Below are 17467 nucleotides of genomic sequence, written 5' to 3'. Positions count from 1 at the left end.
CGCAAATGATTAAGCCTTTTTAAACATGCCTTCCAGGTAAAACTACAATTGCCAGACTAGTCTTATCATATGCCTTTCCTATCTGGCCATGAAGGCCAAGCAATGAAGAGCCTTTAGAGGTAGAATGTTGGTAGGTTGAATATTTTTCCTTGATGATTCTATAGGTTTCCTATTTCTATCCAAAAATGCCTCGAGCGTTCGTGACACTGCTGAATTGACCTTGACCTGAATTCCTTGAATTAAATGGGGTTTAGTTTCTCTTCAAAATGAGGCAACTGTAAATAAAATATATATGGAGTTCATTTTTATGAGGAGTCCAATTCATTGATTGACTTATAGAATACCATTTTCTTTGAAAGTGTGTGGTTAATGACAGTAGCAAGGAATCTGCAACTCAAGATGTGTAATGAAAAGAAATCTTTCCTTCTCTGTGCATCTGTGTTCCCCACCCCCTTTGTGTAGTATGCCAACAATTGAGGGCCAACCCAATTGTTCTCCTGTGCCCTCCCAGTATTTTCTGGGCCACTTCCATGCTTGTGTTAAACAAATATAAATGTGCTAGATTAAACTTCCCTTCCCATACAAATGTTCAAGCGTAATCTTTTACTGTTCCCATTCGTTACCCCTGAAATTTCAAAGCTGAAGGAGAAGTAATTTAGTGAGGTGGCAGATTTGTATTACTTCCTGGCTCTTATGGTTCCAAAGGCAACAGCAATAAGTGTTACAAAGAAATGCGTTTCAGTCCCATAGCCCTGGAAAACTGGCCTCCTAGTCAATAAATGCCATGCAGAGAGCATAAGACTGACAGATTTCTAATAAAAAAAGTAGGATACACATAAAAGTGACTATTTTCTCAAACAATATACACACCATACTCAAGAAAACCAATGCCTGTTGGTTGTAAGTGATAATAATGGGTGTGATAATACAAGGAACATTGGTGGCTTTCTTACCTGTTGCAATGATCCCAGGTCCCAAATCCTGAGGGTGTTGTCCTGAGACACTGTGATCAGCTTCTTCCGTATACCGTCCACAGAAAAGGCTAGTATAGACTCTGTGTGTGATCGCATCATGGTGCTAAAGGCTCTGGATGGAATATCAAGGTAGCCAATGTTCCCCATTGCTGTGGTAGATAGCACCTTCAGGCCATCTGGACTGATATTCACAGAGCTAACTGGGCCTTCATGTTCTACAGGAGTGAAAAAAGTGGGATAAGACTTACAAAAGCTACTAAAGAACTTGCTTCAAAATATAGTTATAAAATGTTTCAATGCTCGATTTCCAGCCAGGGAAATACTCCAGAACCTCATATTATTGAACCAAAATGTAATCGTATGTCAAAAATACATAGTATGACCCTCCTTCAGTGCATGACTTCTCTGCACTGATAAATATGGTCAAACCCAATCTAAAGTCAAACAGAATGGTGAAGCATCCCTTGTATCATAGCACGCACATTTGCTAATGTGCAACTTGCTCTTCTGCTGCATATACTATTCTCCAAACATCTATGCTAATTAATAGAATGCCAGGCATTACCCACCGGCGATAGAAGAAACAACTTACTTACTTATAAACATGGTTCTTCAGCATTGGTATATCTTGTGTATTCACAAGACTAAAGTACTCCCCAACATCAGGCCGGGAACCCTCCGTAGCTAATATTAACATTGCAGTATCCAAATACAGCAAATAACATAGGAAACAGGCATATACTACTTGAAGCCAATTCACCTCAATATTTGACTACTAGTCTCAAGAAAGGGGAGGAGGGAGGGCACACATAAATATATGGAAGCTACCAACGATGAAGCACTGTAGTTACTGGTAAGTAACTTTTTCTTCTTCACTATTAGATCTTTCATTGATTCACATGCTTAAATTAATATCACCAAAACAGTAATAAACACTAAGCAGAAAGCAAAGACTGAAATGAGGCTCACCTTACTGAAATAGATTGTGTATTAAGGCCTGACCAACTGTTATGTCTGTTTTTGAATGACTAGCCAAGCAATAATGCTTGCCAAAAGTATGGGTTGAAACCCAAGATGATATCTTTCATGATAGTAAAAGCGCCTAGGACCATGTTAAGTTTTCAAACTCGAAGTATCTTTTCCAAAAGAGCCAAGTTTAGGAATAGTGCTTTAAAAAATTCTTTTACTACTGTAGTTGAGAATAAAGAAGGTCTGCTTGATGTCTGGGATATCTGGAAATAGCTGCCAGATATACTCTAATAGAGGTACATTTTAGGCCATTTTGCACCAGGTGAAGAAGGCAATGCAATATTTCATGAGGATGCATTGTAAGGAGATTAGTTTTTAGAGGGGAGGCGAAAATGCAGAAGCATTTCGGTTTCAGGGAATAGGCCTTCAGCAAGGTAGCTTCTCTAGCTGCCTGCTGAATCTTTACACAGTTTTCTGGAATGTTTAGGAAATCAGAAGTCTGAAGCAGTCAGGCGCTGTGAGGAGGCTGAATGACATGAAAATGGGCCATGCAGTGCAAGTGGTGTGGTCAAGGGGCAGAAAACCAGTGCTGACCACACTTCAAGACTCTGGAGTTGACGCACCAAAACCAAGCCGGAAGCCTGCAGTCCGTCAAAAGCCCCCGCAAAAGCCCAGAGCCATGGTTGGCGGTAAGTCGGGATGGTGGTGGTGCAGGGGTGTGCAGAGGCCCTTTTAAACATGGTGGGCCATGTAAACACAGCGGGCCAAGCGAGGTAGTGCACAACATACTTGGCTACGTGGTCCCACCGGTGTGCTGAAGCGGTCAGCTTAAAAGCTGGTGCGGAATGCGCCCCGGGTGGGGTATTTGGGGGGCATCTGCCTCTTCCACGCCCAGCATAGATGAAAATCCCAGAGCGGTTTGCACCCTCATTTCTCCCACTCTACCTGGCTCCCCCACCATCTGTTGTCATGCGCCAACCCACTTGCTACCAGCCACTGACTCCTGCTCATGTAGCTTGTGCATCTGCCACCTCACCCTACTGTTCTACTTTTGTTACCACAGTCATCTGCCGCTGCTCACCACCACTGAGAAGCAAAAGAGTAGTAGACACAATTTCTGGGGTGGCCAGGCACAGCCCTGGGGAATTACCATTGACCACATGCTAAGCGCATGTGGTCTATGATCTGCAGGCTCTGATAAACATACAATTGCATAGTTCTGAAGTGAAAAAGTGAAATAATGATAAAGGCAGGATTGCAATCACAGTTTGATTATGCTTTATTGTTTTTTAATTCTGCAAAGTAAATAGAAAATAGGTGAAAAAAACATGAAGCTTGCATCTTCATGCATAAAGCAAATAAGGCTTGCAGAGGAAGAAATAAAGCATAAACAAAACCTTCTTAGAGACATTCCTAAACCTCAAAATTCAATTAGGCTAATCAGAAACTATTCTTTCTTGCTGCAGTCTCCTTTTACCTTTATTCCCTTAAATGAAAATAATGAATGTGCTTAGAAACTGTGCTATTATAGAACCCTTGACCGGACATCCAGTTGGCAATTCCTTTGGGTTAGCAGACAGCACCATTCAGCCACTAGATGTGGTCCTCTGTGTAAGTTTTGCCAAAGAACTGGAGAGTTTCTCATTTCATCACAGCTTTTCAATTTTTAATAAAGCATTGTGAGACATTGGCTTATTAGTATTTTTTAGCAGTAGTATTTAGTGCTGTACATGAGCACCTGTTACATTATACAAGGAAACATTAACTTTTTAACGGCAAGGGGAGATTAAGTGATTTGCACAGGATCATAGGATGTTGCGCCAATGCCAAAACTGGAGTTATAAGTCAGCAGCTCTTGCTGTTACGCCACTTCCTCTCAATGCCTGTCTTTGAAAGCCCACCTCCTGCAATAATCACAGTCCTTGTAAGGATGAACCCTCAAAGTCACTAAATTAGCCTGAGCTCAACGTCCTGGTAGCCATGTCACATAGGAGACTGGCTTAAATTAGGGCAATGTGTAAAGCATTTATCGAGTACCAAAACAGTATTGCTATGCCAAAACAATAAAAATGTCAAACCAAATTAGAAAAAATGGAGTAGGAACTATTAAAAAATGCATACAAAAACGCTAATGTTCCAATAAGGGGAACTGGAGATATGATTTTTTAAAGTTTAATGTAGAACTACCTCCAAAAAGGTCAAAGCACTAATGATAGCCAACGCAGGAGATTGACCTGGACGTAAGTGCAATTTGAAGTTGACCATGATTTACCAAGGCAAACTTAATTGTCTTATCCAACCTGTGCTCTAAGACTGTACCTTCTGACTTTAGTCCTTTACGTTCTATTCCACCACAGGAGTACACTTATAAAGCCCCCACAGGGACCTCAGGTGAGACACTTAGGAGACTCACTGGGGGTCAGGCAGAGGCCTACAGCAGGTTCATGCAAGGTCCAGTTGCCACTGGTCAGCTGGGCAGTTGCTAGAAAGGCCTCTTGTAGCTTCTTGCGTCCCTGTCACTTGAACAGGAGGTCAGCTTATAACCCTTTGAGTACACTTCTTTGTCTTGAGCACAAAAGGCAGCACATCCAGTCCTTCAGGGTTCCTCTCAGGTCACAGATAGAAGGTACAGTCCTGTTCTGTTCTTCCTCAGGTCTGGAAGTGTTCTGAAGTGGGAGACTTAAGGTGTCACATTTATGCCCATCACAAGCCAGTGGGTGGGAAAGGCTCCTGGCCTCACCCTAACCAATGGCGTAAAAGTTTCTGGGACCAACCCTGCCCGCCTTGGGCACTTTCAAGATAGAAAAAGTCTTCAGCAACAGTAAACAAGGGATATGAGAGCTGGGTGTGTGTGTGTGTGATTGAAGTATATACTATGGCAATCCTAGCGGCCTCTCACATCGAACACTAAAATCCAGTTTCAGGCAACCACTGTATCACCAATAAACCCAGAGACGAAGGTTTAGTAGGACAAAAGCAGGGTTTTCTGAAAAAAAACGAAAAAAAAACACCAGACAGTGGACACACATGAAGTGGCTTGGCATCCTGTTTCAACATCTGAAGTGCAACCCAAGTATTATATGTAAAACCCAGAGACAGAAGTCTCTTAGGACAAAAGCTGGGTTTTCGAGCAACAAGACACAAGAATTGCTTTGGCATCCAGTTTTCGCCCTTTGCAGTGTGTCCCAAATTTTTTATGTAAAACTGAGAAGACCTTTCTAGTGGGATTTGACACTCAAACAGGATTTGGCAGTGTATCATCAAAAAAGTATGCTCCAAGCCCCCACCCTGCATAATCTATGAGGTTTAGAGGAGTCATCTTTGTCTACTCAGACCCACAATGTCAATCACAGTCACCTTCCCTGTAACTCCTAGTAGCACTTTCACACATTTTTCATACCTGTTCAAATGCTAATCACTGGCTGGGGGAAGTTAAGAGCAAATGCAAACGAGCCTAAAGGAAATTTAGGCAAGGGAAAGTAACTTTTCTAAAGTTACTTTTCATTAAGATTTGCAAAAAATCTGATTTCACCATATAACTGGATTTTTAATAATTATTAAAAATAGTTGTTTAATTATTTTTTTTAGCTAGTTCTATTCCTGAGATACAGTATTAGGATTTTACTATGTACTCTGGTTTTCTACATAGGAGAGCTAGACCCTATGTAGAAAACCAGAGTACATAGTAAAATACTAATACTGTAACTCAGGAATAGGACTAGCTAAAAAAAAAAAAAGGAGAGTTAGACCCGAATGGGTGAGAGGCAAGATGGCGGTCGGCTGAGGACCGTAGCTCGTACCACTTTCACCGAGTCCCGTGGATTTTACGAAGGGGGAGCATGTGGAGACCGTTTAAAAGAGACAATGCTAAACCGGATTTTTTATAGAATACACTCGTGCTAAGACAAAGGGAAAAAATAAGCTGTTTCAAGACTAGGGGCATGAGAGGTCCAGAGAACGGGAGCGAGGCATTGGAGCTCACCTGCTGTGCTTCGGCACCGCCAGCTCCGCTGCCTCCATGGAACCTGCAGGGGTGGAGTTTGCGGCTGGCGGCCTGCGTTGGGTTGGGTTGGCGCTGCTCGGCTCACACAGGCTGCGAGGCTTGTTACTGACGCTGGGCTGGAGATTGGCGCTCCAGGTGCCCCCGCTGCTGGTTCCGGATTCCCGAAGCCCGAAGCCAAGGCAAAGAGGTACCGTTTTGGCCAGCGAGGGATGTGTGACTGCATCTGAGGGATACACAAGTGACTATTTTGGAGCAGTAAAGGCACGGACTGTGCAAGGAGGAGCAGAGCAGTTAGGCGTGTGCGAATCAGCAGGCGATTTTGCTAACCTCGATATATATTGAGCGGTTGCAGCATGCAAAAGGTATTACAGCACTTGGGGATACAGAGCAACTAGTCAGGGGATTGGAAATGGCTCCAAAAGTGGCGGCAGCATCAGTAAAAGCTAAAACCAGGCTCGCCACAAAGAATCTAACGGCTAAATCACCTGTAGATCAACCATTGATTACACCACCAACACAACTGAAACCGCATGGAGGAGGAGAGGACGTCGGGACCGGGACCAGGACAGGTTCAGGGGTCAAAGCCGTCTCGGAGAGGAAAAAGAAAGGAGGAATGGTGATGAGGCAGACCGGTCACAGGGTAGTGGACCTCCTGAGGGCCAGCAGCACCAGGGAGTCAGCGGGGGCAACGGAGAGAACGGTTACAGCTGTGTGCGAAGCTAAAGATACACCCGCTGCACAGAAAGGCAGTGTTGCATCCCCGGAAGATCCACAACTTGAACAAAGTGAGCAGAACAACCAGGTACTGGTGGATGGGGGCGATCGCGGTGAGACAGGATATTGTGGCAACCAAGCCGAGGCTGAGGGCCACTGTATGGATGGGAACACCAGTGCTCAGGTCGCTAAAGGGGGAGCGGATAATAATAAGATTAATAAGATTGATGCCCCATCCCGGATATTGCTTCAGGCTGAGCTAGAAAAGGATCAGGGGAGTCCCAGCATTAGAAACCCTGAGAAGGACAAGGAAAAGGAGCTGGACTTCTACTTCGTCTCGGATGGAGGAGAATGGACAGACGAGGCTACAGTTAGTAGCAATCCAGAAACGAGTGAGAGCGAGCAGGAGATCTCAGAGGATGGGGGGCTCAGGACTATCCAGAAGAGGAAAAGCCTACGGGAGAAAGAGCTCTCATGGGATTATACTGTCTCAGTGCAGCTGACGAGTATACCGTAGCTGGGACCAAGTCGTGCCAATGCTAACACTTCACCAACACTTGATGCCATTATGCAGGCAATATGTGCCCATCACGAGGAATCTCGACAGGATAACCGCAAGGCCCAAGCCGCGATGAGGAAGCTCCAGGGGGTGGTGCGAAAGCTGTCTAAAACGTGCAGTACGTTTGGGAAACGTGTGACAGATTTGGAAACACGAATGTGTGCAACCAAGACAGATCTGGCTAGCACCCAGGATTTGGCTAGGTCCCAGGAAGCACAGTTAACTGATATCCAGTGGAAACTAGAAGACCATGAGAATCGCCAACGACGGAACAACCTGCGGGTTCTGGGGGTACCTGAGGGGGCAGATGGAGAGGATATCCGCAGATATGTTATCGGACTGCTTAGCGACTCGCTCCCTGAACTTACAGACTGGAACTGGGCTCTTGAAATTCAGCGAGCACATAGGGTACCCTTTGTACAAAAACATCCAGTTAGGGCAGGGCCATTACCCCGAGCTATATTGGTGTATTTTGGTAGCTTCCTGTTACGGCAGGCAGTATTTGAAAAGGCAAGGCCCGAGGCCAAACGTACCAGAGATGGGGTGTCATACTTTGTCAGGCCTGATTTCTGCCACACCACTGTCGAAAGACGGTGGAGGTTGAGGCAGATGATCAGGCCATTTCAAGGCTAGAAGGCTCAGGCCTTCTTAAATAACCCAGCAAAATTGAAGGTAATCTGGAATGGACAAACCAAGTTCCTCCAGTCAGAGGTAAAACCCAAGGAGTACCTTGACAGCCTAGTGGTATGAGAGGGGGGGGGGCGAAAATATAGGCGAATAGGCTGGAAAGAGCAACCTTAGTTTAATGGTTTCATGGTGTTTGTGTGGTGCTTTTCTATCTGATGAATGGCTTACTATAGTTTTATATTACGCACGGGTGGGAGGAAACAACAAATTTAAATGAGGAGATTAAAACAGTAAGATGGGCTGTACATGGGCACTCGGGGTGGTACGAAGCAATCATCACACACAGACTAATGTCTGAGTGTCTCTCGGAGGGAAGGGGGGGATGGGCAGAGGGGGGGTGGGAGGGGGGCTCGGGGTAAAGAGTTGGAAAAGACGCATACAGAGAAGACGCTTATGTAAACGCCAGATAAATATCATACAAAAACAATTGAATAAAGCAGTGAAGCTAATGGTAAAGGAATGTGAAAACATGATTAATGTACATATTAGAAAGGGTTGGAAGAGGTAGAGCCAAATTAAGATGGGGAGAATAAAAATCTGTTCGATTAACGTGGCAGGTTTGAATGATGCAGCCAAAAGGGGCAATGTGTGGGAGTTGGTGAAAGTGAACAAATTTGATGTTATCTGTTTTCAAGAGACCCATCTTCCCTGGGGGAAAAGACACTTATTGAATGTACAGCGGTATAATGTATTATCAGCTACAACGCAAACATCAGATATTCGGGGAGTAGCCATTCTGGCTAAAACGTCATTGGGGCCAGTTAAGCGCAAGACTGCTGATAAGTATCGGAGGTGGGCCATAGCTGAGCTGGGAATAGAGGGTACCATTTGCTCAATATATGGCTCAAACTACGATGATCCTCAAATTTTCGAAGATTTAGAGGTGGAATTGGCAACATGGCCTACACCCTTAGTTTTATGTGGAGATTTGAACATTGCTCTGGGTATTGTACCTGCCGCTAACAATCAGGGGAGTTATCAAGGGCGAAAACCAAAGGTCTATAGAGCACTGACATCACTGATAAGGAGTCACTGGTTAGTGGATATGTGGCAGGCAAAAAGTACTCCTCAGGGCTCAGGCAGTACATTTTATTAATTTCCCCATAAGAAATATGTAAGGATAGACTATATCTTTTGCACACAAGGACTTGTCAATAAGGCTGATATAATATTTCTACCTAAGATCATATCAGACCACAATCCACTAGTCTTGGGGGTGGAAGTAACAGATAGTAGTCAGCAGAAAAGCTACTGGTCGATAAGGTTTATATCGACTATATACGAAATTGGGCAGTAGATTACTTTGACATTAACAGGTATAGTGCCTCAAGAACAATGGTTTGGGATGCTTTTAACCGCATGCGTGCAGCGGTTATTTTTGCGCTGTGCGGCTTTTTTCGAAATACCGCGTTACATGACGAGCTGAGCTCGCCATGAGCATGCGAGCGGCGCAACTCATGACGAGCTCAGCTCGTCATGAGCATGGAAGGGGTTAAGGCTGGCATGAGGGGAGAAACTATTGCCTATGTGGCCAGAAAACGAGCAATGTGGAAAGAGAAAAATAAGGAGCTAACGAGAAGATTGAAGGCAGCAGAAGACAAGCATGTACATACAATAAGGCAGGGGGAGGCGGCAAGACGGCGCCAGGAGCAGGAGCGGATTTTGGTTCTGAAAGCAGAGATTAATGGGTGGCTTGCAGAAAGAGCAGCAGAGGAATACCAATCTGGCCGTAACAGGTTATACGAGAGTGGGGAATCAGTGGGAAGGATGCTAGCCCTCCGCACAAGACAAAAGCAAGTGCAGAATCATATTTCAACCATTAAAGTGGGTGATGAGGAATTTACCAATCCAAATGACATAGTCAAAGCCTTTCAAGAGTACTATCAACTATTATATGCTGAGGATGGCGGGAGAGGAAATATTACGCCAGAGGATATCAGACGGGCTGTATCAAAAGAGGAATTGGGGGAGGTATTAAGCGAGGATCAGAAAAAAAAACTAGAAGCAGAGATCACACAAAGTAAGATCGAAAATGCATTATTGTGTCTCGCTGCTGGAAAAGCCACAGGCCCTAACCAAATACCCCTTGAGCTGTATAAAGTATTGGGCAATATAATAATACCTCTCTTATTAGATTTGTTTAGGGGGATCCAGTATAACAAAAATATCCCAGAATCGTGGCGAGAGACTAGAATTGGCATCTTCCAGAAGAAGGGGGAACCACCGGAGAACCAAGGGTCATATAGGCCAATCTCCTTAATCAATTCAGATATAAAAATGTACTAGAAATTCTTAGCAACCAGGTTAGGAGGGGTCATCAGCCGCCTAGTCTCCCCATGGCAACATGGTTTTAAACCAGGAAGGCAAACTACCGACCATGTTCACAGAACAATCTCCTTGTTTGATATCATATCAGTAACGGGGGGACGGATAGCCATGGTCCTCCTAGACGCCGAAAAGGCATTTGATCGGGTCACATGGGCATTTCTGTGGGGGGTCCTTGAGCTGAAGGGATTTGGCCAGGGATTTATAAGATCAATCAGAGCCATGTATAGTGGACCTAAAGCCAGGATTCAGGTAATGGGTAGGGAGTCAGGGGAGGTCTTGATCGGCAGGGGAACCCGGCAGGGATGCCTCTGCTCACCCATTTTATTTGCTCTTTATATAAATCCTCTTCTGGAAAAATTGCTTCGAACAGACAAAATCAAACCAGTTGTTATGATGGGATACCAAATAAAAGTACTAGCATATGCGAATGACGTGGCCATTATAACCACTGAACCCGGGGAAGCAATTGAAGAAATCAAGCATATAACAGGGATGTTTGGTAAAATATCAGGATACAGCCTGAATGAGGAAAAAACTATTGTGGTCTGTACGCAGAATTTGGATTATGAGGACGAGAGGCGGAGTCTGCGGTTTACCTAGGGGTACGGGTTACGGCAAATGTGGATACCATAATAAAAGCTCATTTTGACCCACTTATCAAATCTGTAGCAGTGGAGTTAAAAAGGATCAACGGCCTACACTTGTCAATTATAGGTAGAGGTAATTTTTTGAAAATGAGCATCTTACCTAAATGTTTCTATTTGTTTAGATCAATACCGGTGGCAATTGATGATAGTATCCTTAAAAACGTGAACTTGATGCTCTCAAACTTTATTTGGCAGACTGGCAAGATAAGGAGGTCCTTAAAATTAATGGCATTGACGCAAGAGCGAGGGGGGCTGGCAATCCCGAATATTGTATTATATTACTGGGCTGCCTTTTTACATTGTAGTGTAGTTCCTATCATCCCAATAGGCTCTGCGCATTGGAATAATACCTACAATAGTAAAGGCCTAGACCAGACGTTAACTAGGTCTACTACTGTCGATACTAGACTTAAAGTTTTGGGTTTGCCAGCTTAGCTCAGAGTTCACTAGAAACTTTCTCGAATGTTCAGGAAAGAATTAACTCCCCTGATTAGACAAGAAGGGATTTAGTTTCTGACAACCATAGAACATGACAACTTTGCTCTCCCCTAATCAAGAGTATATCTCGAGAGTCGTGTGAACAAAAGGCAATTTATTTTACTCAGTCAGTACGTGCATTCTTAGTCTCATCAGAATGTAGAGAAAAGGAAGAGACGGGCGTGTTCAATAAAAAGGTGTTATTTATTGATCAGTCTCTTTTCTCATACAAGAGAAATGGATCGATATTATTGCAATACTTATAGTTAAGTAAAGTGCATACATTAAAACAATAGTATAAAATAATACTGTAAAAACATTGATATGGTTTCTAAGCCATATGATGTTTTAAAATGAATAAAATATATTACATACACATATACATTTGACTAAACGTACTCAACTGGTGTTTCTAAATACGCCTACCCCGTGTACCTGACCTAAGCCTAATACGTGGGCGGGAATAGAAAGTTACAGTTTAAGTTAAGTTTGTTTTTGCCAAGTGAATAACTAAAGAATTCTCTGTGAGGGGTTATTCAGTTCTGTACCTGGAAGTTAGGATGAATGAGGGATGGTATCTCTCTCTCTGGTCTCGATATTCCAGGCTGCCTGCGAGGGCTGCCCAGAAACGCCGGGGCTGGAATTCTCGGCAGGAGAAAGCAGCGCGTCTCAGCGCGTCAGGAAGGCGGGGCTGCGCCAGCGGGGTCTGCTCTGCTCTTCGCTTCGGCAAGTATGGCTGCTCCGTCTCGTCACCACGCGTGTGTTTGCATAGGGCAATATCGGTAATATTTATACCTTTAAGGTGCCGAGATTGACGTAAGGATGGACATAGATACGTCAATAAGGATGTCATACGACTTGCTCGTTAGCACATTCTTTTACTGAAGTTCTCGGTGAAATCAAAACAATGGCCGCAGGGTTTTGCCCAGGTTGTCATAGGTTTGATTTGTTATGAGAACTCCGTATGCCTTATCAGGGGCTGGAGGAATATCGCTTGTCTAATTAGATCGCAAGCGTTATGACCTAATCAGATAACACGTTCCTGTGCCGTAGTGTGACTGCGTCAGATAACGGTATCTGCATCATGGGGATTTTCTGCCTCATGGGCTGATTACTAGTTAACTTGTTAGTTTACTAACCAGAATAGGGTCAGGAATAGGGGGATCGATTCAGGACCTATAGGAATACATCACACCCACTCCACGCTAACTATGGTCATATTTACTAATCTAGGCATAGTATAACATAGTACAACATACTACAGAGTATAGTGTATACCTTACCACCCCAAAATACATAAATGCATTGTGAAATTTTTCAAATATACGGAAAAAATTGCAGTCATATGTATTGTATGCACTCAAGCTGTATAATTATGCCAAAGTAATCGCATTTGTATACATTATTGCTATTTGGTATATGAGAATTACACATGAAATGGCTCTTAATACAGAAAAAAAGTTCGAGACCATTCCATCACATAATAAAGTATTTGTGAACATACCTGCGGGCAGCTAATGTCTATAAGCTATGTCTATAAGCTATCTAAAATTTAGAAACCTTAGTTCTTTAAGAATAGTTCTTACGTTAAGCAGAAGATAGTGTCCCGAAAAATATGAAAAAATATTTTGGGGCTGCTGAAAAATTGCTGTCCGTGAACTGGAGGAAAGATTGTTCATGTGACTTTATTTTTAAAGTTGAAGGCCGAATTCAGGGAACGCCGTGTGCGAGCTTGTTCAAAAGTCTCTATTTCTGCTCTGGTGAGAACATCATATCATTTAGGCTTTCGAAAAAACTGTCAACAGCTTCCTGGGAAAGTTCCACTAACTCGGAAATAGGTGTAATCATGCATTCGTGCGCATGATTGTCTCCATTGACATTCTGATTTGCATTGCTGACAGAAGGTCGTACCTGTTCGATGCTGCTTTCATCTTGAACTTCACTACCCATCAATCGTAGTGGTGAAGCTTCCACGAATGCCGTCATCAGGATTGGTAGCCTTTGAGGGCAGCACAAAGCATGAACCTTGATCGGGCTCAACAATGTTTCTGCATCCATTGGCGCATCCGATTGTAGCGTCAGACAGGTGTCTAACACGCATTCTTCTCCGCATAGCAGACACCTTAATACAGGTAAAACACATCTTTGCCACATTGGTCGAAATGATAGAAACCAAGTCATATTTAGGTCTCTAAGCCGGGAGAGTCCCAGGATTTTTGATATCCGGTCCCGGTATCCAATGGCTAGGATTGTTTCTTCCCTTGTCGCAAGAGTTTTGTCTGTGACATGGGTTGCCATAACGAAAAATAAGGACTAAGAATAGGATTCCTGCAATTAGTCCCAGGATCAGGGGAAGTCCGCCAAAAATCGAATGGACGAAATCTGGAAAAATACCCAGTATGGCTTTGAATGGTGTTAATGCCATCGAAAATACTGTCTTAAATACCTTTGAGATCCCATTGGTATCAGAAATATTTAAGATTTCATTTAGAATTTCCGCGAAATGTATGGGGGAATTAGTTGATAACAATGAATGTATCTCTGCAGTCGTCCTTGCGACTTGTAGATCATATGTTTCTTTTGATGACGAGAGCCTGGTGGGCGTCTGAAGAAGCACTGTTTTCATTCTGCTTAAAGTATCTATTCGAATAGAAGTAATTTTCAAAATGGGCCATGCCCTTGCCTCCCTGTCTGGAAAGGAGCTGGGGAACAACGAGCGTCCACAGCACTTGACCTTCGCAGTCGTAGTTACTAGATAAGGAGTCCCGGGCATAAGACTACAACATCTGCGGTCTACAATTAGAATGTAACTCCCATTATAGAGTCTTTGAAAGAATGGTTCTATTTCTGTTGCAGGTGCGCCTTGCTGGTGACATGAAAGGTTGTATGAATTCCCTTCACAGGCTCCATGCAAACTAATTCCGTTACACAGAAGTGTGCCGCTTAGTGACATCGCACAATTATTGCCACTAAGAAACACTTTCTGTCCTTTATTACTGACACATGCATGTGAATAGGGCAGGTTCCATATTGTTTTAAGGTACCCCTTTCCCAATTTCTCGTACATGCCAGCCTGTATATATTTTTGGCAGTATTGAAACCTGAAGGTTGAAATTGGAATATTAATTATCCCATGTATTATCCATTCACTGACAGGTCGTTCTGACATTGTCATTGGTAATCTCTCAAGTTTCTCAATGCTCAGGATTGTATAATCAGCACCCCTTTGCGCCATACTGATTTGTCTATCAGTAAGGTTAGAGATTTGGAATAGTGACGTTGTGTTGATTAAACGCCAAGGCACATAGCCTGAACGCAGATTTTGTAACGTCCAGCCAAGCTGTACAATAGAACGCAATTGTGACTGACCGTGTTGTAATAACAGTAAGTCCTGCGATAATATGTCGATTGCTGAAGACACAATGCTGTTCAAAGAAAAAATTCTGGAGGACAGAGTCATTAACCCATTGTCCACTACAGAAAGTGATTTTTCCAAATTAATACGGTCAATTTCCCGTATTCTCTCTGCTGTTTCAATTTGAGTAACCTTCCAGGCCTCATTGTATGCTGCATATACAGAGGCTGCTATGAAACGTTTTTGACGCTGTTTGCGTGGTCCCATTATGAAATCACGCAAGTCAGCACCATCAGTAAGTAAAGTTAGGTGTTGCTTAATTTCTGCCAGTGTGGAAGTTTGCAGCCATTGAAGGCATAATTTGCCCACACTGTAGGTGGTTATTATCCCTGGGTGATGTCTTTGGGGATATCTAGGGTCTGGCCTGGTCATTTTGAACCCCTGTGTTTTATTCAGGAATCTGTCTTGACAGTTATTAGTATCTGTGGGCCAGATCAACCACTGTTTCCAATCAGGATGTGTTCTGTTTTGGTTTAATATATGGTTTACGTCTATCTCTTCATCTGTAGAAGTGTTGCTAAACATTGTTGGTTTTGGAATAGACGGTTTAATTAAATCTTTGATTTTGGCTAGGCCAAGACAGGTGGTTTGTTGAACAGTGTCATTTAAAAATATCATTTGTTCTGGGATCATGCAGGCTCTAAACAAAGCTTCTATACCCTGTACTTGCCAATCTTTTGTACCCCAAACCCTTTTCAATTCAACATTTTTGTCCCAATAATCAAAACCAAAGGTATTCAATTTTTCAAAAAATGAGTCTGAATAAATCAATATTGTGTTGGTTATCATGGTCTTGGTTCCTGTCTTGTTAGACAATTTAAAATAGAATGCTTCAGCATTACTTGTGTTAAAACCTGAAAAGTATGAATATTTGTCATAGAAGGTTCTTGAGCTTCCTTTGGGAGGGGTTGCACAATGTTCCCATTGATTATAATTTAAAACATTTCTAGGCTGTGCAGATTTATGTAGAAAATGGTTACCATAATGGTTATAACAGTACATACTATCATAATTTGTAGAACCCTGCAAATAATCATGTTTGGTAAATTTAGCAGACATTACTAAGTCAGACATCATATTATTAATGCTTTCGAAGTCCCAATCATCAGCAAATGAGCTTGGTTTTGCAAAGTCACTCAATGAGATCTTAATTTGGTGTGGATATTTCAGGATTTCGACCGGACCAATGTCAGAATTAGCTTTATTCGATTTTTGATTAAAAATCATAAAAGCAGCAGCAAAACACAAATAAAATACATCCATGTTACATTACATGTCACTTATAAAAAAAACAAGATTAAATTGATAAAATGGTTCAGCTAATCAATCAATATGAAAACAAAAAAAAAAGACACAAAGCAGGACTCTGTCAGCAGTTATTTCTGAATAGTGCTCGGAAAGTACAGAGTTTCAACAGGGGTTCAGATCGGTTAGGGGCTGCAAAACAGAACTACGGGGATTAGGCGCACAGAGTCCCCCTCCCCAAACATTATACTTCTTCACTGCCGTTCTTGGTGACTGGATGGGTGGGATGCTCGGATAGAAGTCGTATAAATCCCAAATGCGAATTGGGCCATCCCCCTCTTGCTGCTTGCATGATCTTAAATAAGGGACTATTCCCCTATGCTTGAATTTAATTAGCACCAAGTCCCCAGGGATGGCTTTTGGCATTGCACCCAACCACCCCACCCTCCTAACGCTTAGAATCCCCCCATCTAAGTCAGGAGGCAGAGGTCTATTGGTCTGTAACCAGGGCATGACCTTATTAAGCAGGTCTTGACGTGTTTCGTGATTTCCATGGTTTAGTGGTAGAATCCCAGAGAAAACAGTCACGTAGGGGGCGGCTTCAGGGGGTAAGTTGATTCGAGGCATTCTAACAGGTTCGAGTTCTGGTTTAGCCTCAATACGATTTATTAACGGACGTATTTTGGGCAGTTTGAAGCCGGTTGTAGACGGTGAAGTTTGTGTATGCTTTGGTTTTACCGAGATAGTGAGGGGAATAGGAGGGTCTGATGGTACCGGTTTGGTGCTTAAAATATGCGTTTTAATTGTCAGTTCCATACCAGATAACCTGTCTCCCAGGTCGTTTATTTTGGCCACCAATGGTGATATGAGAGATGTTAGTAGGTTCTCAAGCTGTGCCAATAAGGTTGGTTGGAGGGGTGATGAAACATTTTCTACTTCTCCACGCACCATATCCCCCGATACTGTGGTTAAATTGGTGTGGAGTAGAGAGGGGCTGGGGCATGGGATTTGGAATATGGCTTGCTTCTCTTTACCAACGTCATCCCCATACTTCCATTTTGTGTTGGGCCCTCCCGGGAGTACGTTTGCTGGGGATCGGTATTTACAGTGAAGAGGTGAGTTCTGCAGGGTGGCCATAACACCATCATTGGTGAGCGTACTTATAGTGGGTAATATGTCCGGGACGTATTTGGTTCCACACAGGGCGTTCAGCTCCTCCCACAATGACATGATATAAAGCGGGTCGCCACAGTAAGTCAATAGTATAAAAATGAAGAAAAACCCCAGTACCTCTTAAAAGAAAATGCCAGTGGTATGGCCCGTCCCGTCCTCCTTAGGCCTCTGAGGGCCACAGAGGGCCCGCCCTTTGCCCGGGCTTAGCCCGGCGCCCGCCAGCGCGCGCGTCCCGCGTGGCCGGAGATAAGGGCTGACTTAAGTAGGCTCCGGTAG

General features: G+C 43.4%; 1 protein-coding gene across 2 annotated transcripts in view; it reads right to left on the bottom strand.

Annotated features, from left to right (window-relative positions):
• LOC144784260 (mitochondrial Rho GTPase 2-like) overlaps nucleotides 1–17467 on the bottom strand; it is a 1917079-nt gene that overhangs the window by 1489132 nt on the left and 410480 nt on the right. For both annotated transcript variants that reach the window (XM_078662926.1, XM_078662927.1), the window contains exon 19: nucleotides 954–1189. In XM_078662926.1, coding sequence (XP_078519052.1) covers nucleotides 954–1189 — 236 coding nt within the window. The remainder of the gene's footprint in view (nucleotides 1–953; nucleotides 1190–17467) is intronic.

This window comes from Lissotriton helveticus, chromosome 10, assembly GCF_964261635.1.
Source record: "Lissotriton helveticus chromosome 10, aLisHel1.1, whole genome shotgun sequence".
In the NCBI taxonomy this organism is placed as follows: domain Eukaryota; kingdom Metazoa; phylum Chordata; class Amphibia; order Caudata; family Salamandridae; genus Lissotriton; species Lissotriton helveticus.
Note: the sequence above shows the minus strand (reverse complement) of the source record. Positions and strands in the feature narration are given on the sequence as shown.